Below are 7,748 nucleotides of genomic sequence, written 5' to 3'. Positions count from 1 at the left end.
AAAACCGAGAGTAAATGTGAATAAAAGCAAGGTTATCATGTTCAGCAGTACAAAGAGACAGATTAGCTTGGGATAAGTTTGAATAAAGAAAACTTGGAGGAAGTGAAGATACCTTTGAGTGAACATAGCAGAGAAAGGAACCATGGAAGCTGAGGTGAGAGGGCTAGCTTCCTTATTACCACAGAAACGCCACCAATGGGGCTCCTCATGTAGGAGGGTATGCTAAGGTACTGGATATAAGGTAATTTCCTGTATAAGATTTTGTTAAATCACAATTATAACTGTTACTAATGATGATGCTGAATGTTAATTTGTCATTGATTATTACTTTCTCTTAATCTTTTGCAAAAATTATATCTAAATCACTTACTTCTTATGGCGAGTGTCACGGACATAGCTGTTTGGGCAAGTGATTTCATTACACTTGTATCCTCCACGAGTATTGACGCAGTGCTTATTTTCCCCTTGACATACATTTTGTGTCTCACACTCATTGATGTCTGGAAAAAATGAATACATTTTTCATTTGGCATACTTGCCTAAAATTAAGTAAATTGTGAATTTTTCATTATCATTCTGAATTGTTTCCCCAAAATAAGTTTTGTAACCAGTCAGTCTTTATATACAAGTATGCAAAATAACAATATGAAATTCAGATCTCATCCATTTTTACAATTAATCATACCTATTAGGCCATCCCATGTTGACACACTGTAGTGCACAAATCACACATACTAGTCACTGTTCTACTTTCCAAAAACTAATGCCAGCTTTTAATGAAGAATTCTGCATAGCAGCTTGGCTTTGGATGTGATGCAATACAAAATCATCTTTTACATTGAATAGAAATTAAATTACACTGGAAATAAGCAGTTAATCTTGTAGTAATATATAAATTTACATGCTGGGAATAGAGACCTAATGTCAACAATATAAACTTTGGGAAAAAGTGAATAATAGAATTAAATTTCATGCTCTGGAAATTTGTTTTATCAAGACCCTGGGAATATATATTCCTAAACAGATGGAAATGTAATGCAAAGCATGTTTCAAGGGTGCAAAAGTGTTGCCAGACTCCATCTCTGTGTTACACTACGAATGAAAAGTCACTTACAATCAAGCTGTATCACTGGAAGTACAGTTTTCTCACAGCACTTTTCATTCCAAAGGAGTCTACATTTCCCCATTATCATAAATCAAAGGAGTCTACATTTCCCCATTATCATAAATAGTGTAGGCTTGGGCTGCAGGAGCCTTTAGAAAGATCCTGGGCAACATTGAGAACCTTTACAAAACTAGGTCTTGGGGTAAATATAAATGATATAAAAGCTTATGGGAAAAAGAATTCTACATCTGTATTCCCAGTACGTTGTAGAATGCAACTAAAGGGGGCAGGAGCAGGGGGATGAACCCCCCTCTTGTATTTCAATCTCTAAAAAATGGAACTGAAGAAGGAGTCAAGTAGCGAGTGCTCATCTTCCTCAAAGGCTGTATGGTATGTTTGAGGAAAGAATCCTGGATGTTCTGGGTCTGAATGAAACTATGCTCAAGGGTTAAGAAGAAACTTGGTTTGGAAATGTCTTACGAGTAAATTTAGGGGTTGCTGAGAGGGCAAGAGCTAAAGAATGGGTACTACTACTGCTGAAGCAGGAGTGGTGGAAGTGAGTAACAAAGCATAAAGAAGTGAGCTCTAGACTGATGTGGGTAAAAATGAAAATGATTTGCAGGAGATGAGTGATTATTAATTCTTAAGCACTGACCATGAGAAGAAACATTAGAAGAGACATTTGTCATGGGAGCATCTGAATGAGTGTGTTGGCAGTTTTGATGCACGAGCCCTGCATTAGAGATGGATAATCATTCAACTGCAAAGGTGTGTAATGTAGCAGTTGGTGTAACTAGGGAATGGAGTATTCAGTATTACGAATGAATATGGAAAGAGTTTGTGGAGTTTTGTGAAGAAAATGGACTGATGATTGGCAATACCTGGTTTAAAATGAGGGATATACACTAATGTACATATATGAGTGGGAAAGGTCATTGTGCATTATTGGATAACATACTAATTGATAGACATGCAAAAGATCAGACCCTTGGATCAGTATGTGCTGGGAAGGGCAATATGATTTCTCCCCAAGACAACTCTGCCTGGAAAGCAATCACTGAAACGATTTCAGGCACAGATCTAGGTGAGATCTGTAAGGGCATCAACCTAAACACAATAATGAATGTATTGTATGAGATTGTAAGACAATAAGTGGGGTAATTGCAAACAAAAAGAATGACAATATAAAATGCATGATATCAAAAGACAGAAACAGTGAATGAATAGAAGAAAAGAATGGTTATAGAAGAAATGGATAGCAACAAAAGAAGCAAAATTAAAGAACTTGGCAAGGAATTAAAAACTGCAGATGCAGAAATAATGAAATCCCACAGAACAGAGTATGAATAGAATTAATAAGAACATGGCAAGTAACCCTAAATTATAATTTACATACATGGGAACATTGGTGAAGGGGGCTAATGGGGAGGTAATAACAAGTAGTGGTGATGTGAGGAGGAGATGGAGCGAGTATTTTGAAGGTTTGTTGAATGTGTTAGGTGATAGAGTGGCAGATATAGGGTGTTTTGGTCAAGGTGGTGTGTGAAATGAGAGGGTCAGGGAGAATGGTTTGGTAAACAAGAGAAGAGGTAATGAAAGCTTTGCAGATGAAAGCCGGCAAGGCAGCAGGTTTGGATGGTATTGCAGTGGAATTGATTAAAAAAAGGGGGTGACTGTGTTGTTGACTGGTTGGTGAGGGTATTCAGTGTATGTATGGCTCATGGTGAAGTACCTGAGGATTGGCAGAATGCATGCATAGTGCCATTGCACAAAGGCAAAGGGGATAAAGGTGAGTGTTCAAATTACAGAGGTATAAGTTTGTTGAGTATTCCTGGGAAATTAATGGGAGGGTATTACTTGAGAGGGTCAAGGCATGTACAGAGCATCAGATTGGGGAAGAGCATTGTGGTTTCAGAAGTGGTAGAGGATGTGTGGATCTTTTTTTTGCTTTGAAGAATGTATGAGAAATAATATTAGTATTATTATTATTTTGCTTTGTCACTGTCTCCCGCATTAGCTAGGTAGCACAAGGAAACAGATGAAAGAATGGCCCAACCCACCCACATACACATGTATAAACATACACGTCCACACACGCAAATATACATACCTATACATCTCAACGTATACATATATATACACACACAGACATATACATATATACACATGTACGTAATTCATACTGTCTGCCTTTATTCATTCCCATCGCCACCCCGCCACACATGAAATAACAACCCCCTCCCCCCTGCATGTGCGCGAGGTAAGAAATACTTAGAAAAAAAATGGATTTGTATGTAGCATTTAAGGATCTGGAGAAGGCATATGATAGAGTTGATAGAGATGCTGTGTGGAAGGTACTAGAGTATAGGTGTGGGAGGCAAGTTGCTAGAAGCAGTGAAAGTTTTTATCAAGGATGTAGGGCATATGTACGAGTAGGAAGAGAGGAAAGTGATTGGTTCCCAGTGAATGTCAGTTTGTGGCAGGGGTGCGTGATGTCTCCATGGTTGTTTAATTTTTTTATGGATGGGGTTGTTAGGGAGGTGAATGCAAGAGTTTTGGAGAAAAGGGCAGGTATGCAGTGTGTTGTGGATGAGAGGGCTTGAGAAGTGAGTCAGTTGTTGTTCACTGATGATACAATGCTGGGGGTTAATTCGGGTGAGAAACTGCAGAAGCTGGTAACTGAGTTTAGTAAAGTGTGTGAAAGGAGAAAGCTAAGAGTAAATGTTAATAAGAGCAAGGTTATTATGTATAGTAGAGTTGAGGGACAAGTCAATTGGGAAGTAAGTTTGAATAGAGAAAAACTGAAGGAAGTGAAATGTTTGAAATATCTGGGAGTGGATTTAATAGCAGATGGAACCATGGAAGCAGAAGTGAATCACAGGGTGGGGGAGGGGTCGAAGGTTCTAGGAGTGTTGAAGAATGTGTGGAAAGCGAGAACATTATCTCAGAAAGCAAAAATGGGTATGTTTCAAGGAATAGTGGTTCCAACAGTGTTATGTGGTTGCGAGGCGTGGGCTATAGATAGGGTTGTGTGGAGGAGGGTGGATGTGTTGGAAATGAGATGTTTGAGAACAATATGTGGTGTGAGTTGGTTTGATCGAGTAAGTAATGAAAGGGTAAGAGAGATGTGTGATAATAAAAAGAGTGTGGTTGAGAGAGCAGGAGAGGGTGTATTGAAATGGTTTGATCATATGGAGAGAATGATTAAAGAAAGATTGACAAAGAGGATATATGTGTCAGAGGTGGAGTGAACGAGGAGAAGTGGGAGACCAAATTGGAGGTTGAAGGATGGAGTGAAAAAGATTTTGAGTGATTAGGGCCTGAACATGCAGGAGGGTGAAAGGCGTGCAAGGAATAGTGAATTGGAACGATGTGGTATACCGAGGTTGACGTGCTGTCATTAGATTGAACCAGGGCATGTGAATTGTGGCAAACAATGGAAAGTTTTGTGGGGCCTGGATGTGGAAAGGGTGCTGTGGTTTTGCCGAAGTGCATTACACATGACAGCTAGAGACTGAGTGTGAATGAATGTGGTCTTTGTTGTCTTTTCCTAGCACTACCTCGCGTGCGTGCAGGGGGAGGGGGTGTGCCATTTCATGTGTGGCGGGGTGGTGATGGGAATGGTTGAGGGCAGCAAGTATGAATATATACATGTGTATATATGCATTTGTCTGTGTATATATATGTACGTATAGATTGAAATTTATAGGTATGTCTATGTGCATGTGTGGGCGTGTATGTATATACATATGTATGTGGGTGGGTTGGGCTATTCTTTCATCTGTTTCCTTGCACTACCTCACTAACGCATGAGACAGCGACAATGTACGATAAATAAATAAATTTACTTAAAAAAAAAGAAATCGGAGACTAAAGCCTTCAATTGAACTCTTCCAAATGCAATTTTTCTTTCGGTAAGCAACTCTTCTAGTTGCAAATATGTGCAATTTGTTTCACACCACTACTAGGTCTGGCTAATTTGCAAGTTGACAGTATGCAATAACTTCTCCCCACACTTGGTAATCCTCTAGTCATGCCAATGACAGTACATTCTCATGGGTTTTCTAGGAAGGAAACTCGGCCACTTTACACTAGATTTAGAGAACCAAACAGGTGGTCTTCAATTATTTGACAATGATCTGCCTTTAGATTATGTGGAGAGTGATTTTATGGATATTAATACATTCAGCATTAAGAGAAGACCAAGATAAGGCAGAAGATGTATTTAGCTCAAGAGTAGGAAGTATTGCTAGAGCCTGCCTCACCTGACAACTTTGCATTCGACTGGTGCACTTGGTATTTTATATTTATATAATTTTGCTGTTGTAAAGAATTATCAGTTATCTGTGTAAGGTGAAATATGATAATATTCAGTAGCCAATTTTTTGGTGTAGGTAAAATGATCAAACATCCAGAGTGGCGACCCACTTGACACCCAGGTTTTACTACTACATTTTTTAGTGCATTGTGCTGAAACAATAACAAAGCTTCTTTACATTATCAGAATGATAGTAGTGGATGAATTATATTTCTAAAGTGATTTTTTCATCGTTATATGTATATAATTATCAGAGTGATAGTAGTGGATGAGATATTTATCTAAAGCGATTTTTTCATTATATGAACATACTAATGAATATGTTACCTTTCAGATGATATGGTTAAATATATTTCTCATTCAACTTAAAAAAATATGAAATTCACAGGATTAGGAAAGAAACCTAACTGAAGATTCAGTGGGTTAAAGTGGGGTGAGGGTAAAAATTATGAATGTGACTGCAGGGAAATATGCAAGATATTAACTAGGTATGGTTTGGTCACATGGAGAGAATGAGTGAGGAAAGATTGACCAATAGGATATATGTATCAGAGGTGGAGGGAACGAGGAGAAGTGGGAGACCAAATTGGAGGTGGAAAGATGGAGTGAAAAAGATTTTGAGTGATCGGGGCCTGAGCATGCAGGAGGGTGAAAGGCGTGCAAGGAATAGAGTGAATTGGAACGATATGGTATACCGGAGTCGACGTGCTGTCAATGGATTGAACCAGGGCATGTGAAGCGTCTGGGGTAAACCATGGAAAGTTCTGTGGGGCCTGGATGTGGAAAGGGAGCTGTGGTTTTGGTGCATTATTACATGACAGCTAGAGACTGAGTGTGAACGAATGGTGGCCTTTGTTGTCTTCCTAGCGCTACCTCGTGCACATGAGGGGGGAGGGGGTTGTTATTTCATGTGTGGCAGGGTGGCGATGGGAATAAATAAAGACAGACAGTATCAATTATGTACATATGTATATATGTATATGTCTGTGTGTGTATATATATATGTATATGTTGAGATGTATAGGTATGTATATTTGTGTGTGTGGACGTGTATGTATATACATGTGTATGTGGGTGGGTTGGGCCATTCTTTCATCTGTTACCTTGCGCTACCTCGCTAACGCAGGAGACAGCGACAAGCAAAATGAATAAAATAAAATATTAACTAAGTAATACAGATCATATATCATATCAAAATACAGTGAAAAATTAATGATATCCTGTTTAACCAGTATGATATAAATGTACCAATAGATAATGAGGTATCACAAGATGATGCAATCAAAGCGATTGTTCAGTACAAAGTTCAGCTACAGGACCAGATGGAATCCCATCCATGCTCCTAACGACAAAAGGAAAGCAACAGGAAAATTGATGATTTTAATGTTGGGCAATGTCTGGATGATAGCTAAATTACAAGCATTCAAAAAATGACAAATATAATACTATTATACAGAGGAGGAGGATTATAGATAATAAATAAGCAGGATAGACCAATTAGCTTGACTTCTCAAGTAATATAAATTTGTGAAAGTGATAAAAGGATATGAATTAGAACATCCAATCAAGAATGACTGTATAAAAGAGTAATGTGGATCTGTACCAGAAAAAAAAAAGAACACAAAAATGGATTAGTTTATATTTAACAGAAAGGTCAAAGAGTAGGAAACAGAAACATGAGCAAGACACATATTCTGTCTAAGGTACCACAGGGGATGGTGTTAGCCTTGGTACCTTTCATAATAATACCAGATACTCACAGTTTTTTTAAAAGGAGGCATATTAAGAAGCTTTGTTGATGACACTAGATTATGGAGAATTTGTGGAGAGAAAGTAAGAGAGATATACAACAAAGAGTAAATGTCAAAATGAAGTGTATTTTGCTGAAAACAGCAAAAGAAACCTCTTGGAATTTTAAAGTTATTTTAGACACGAGTAATTACCCAGTCAATAACTCCAGTAATTAAAGTCACCCCTTGATAACACATATTAAATGACTGTATTTACGATCAAAGACACAACCCATGTCCCAAATACAGTTTCACTGATAAGAGAGGAGAATGTTCTTCAACAAATTGACAGAAAAGCTGAAGAAATACTTATAGCATCAGATGGAATCAGAATAAATAAAATGGCTGGCCCTGATGGAGTTTTATCTAATAACATTGAAAGATGTAAAAAAATTAGATAGTTAAGCCCACAACTGCCTTTTTCAGTAAGTCACTTGCTGTGGCAAAAATACCAGATGAATGGAAGTTTGCCACAGAACACAAATATTCAAAAAAGGTGATACAGCACTGCCTGGAAATTATTTCCTTTTCGCTT

The 7,748-nt window shown here is 38.0% G+C and overlaps 1 protein-coding gene across 1 annotated transcript in view; it reads right to left on the bottom strand.

Moving 5' to 3' along the window:
- Nucleotides 1-346: 346 nt before the first annotated feature.
- LOC139749652 (uncharacterized) overlaps nucleotides 347-7,748 on the bottom strand; it is a 239,300-nt gene continuing 231,898 nt past the window's right edge. The window contains exon 33 of the mRNA XM_071663822.1: nucleotides 347-500. Within this exon, the coding sequence (XP_071519923.1) occupies nucleotides 367-500 (134 nt within the window). The 3' untranslated portion in view covers nucleotides 347-366. The remainder of the gene's footprint in view (nucleotides 501-7,748) is intronic.

This window comes from Panulirus ornatus, chromosome 7 (genome assembly GCF_036320965.1).
Source record: "Panulirus ornatus isolate Po-2019 chromosome 7, ASM3632096v1, whole genome shotgun sequence".
Lineage (NCBI taxonomy): Eukaryota > Metazoa > Arthropoda > Malacostraca > Decapoda > Palinuridae > Panulirus > Panulirus ornatus.
This window is presented reverse-complemented; position numbering and strand designations above follow the sequence as displayed.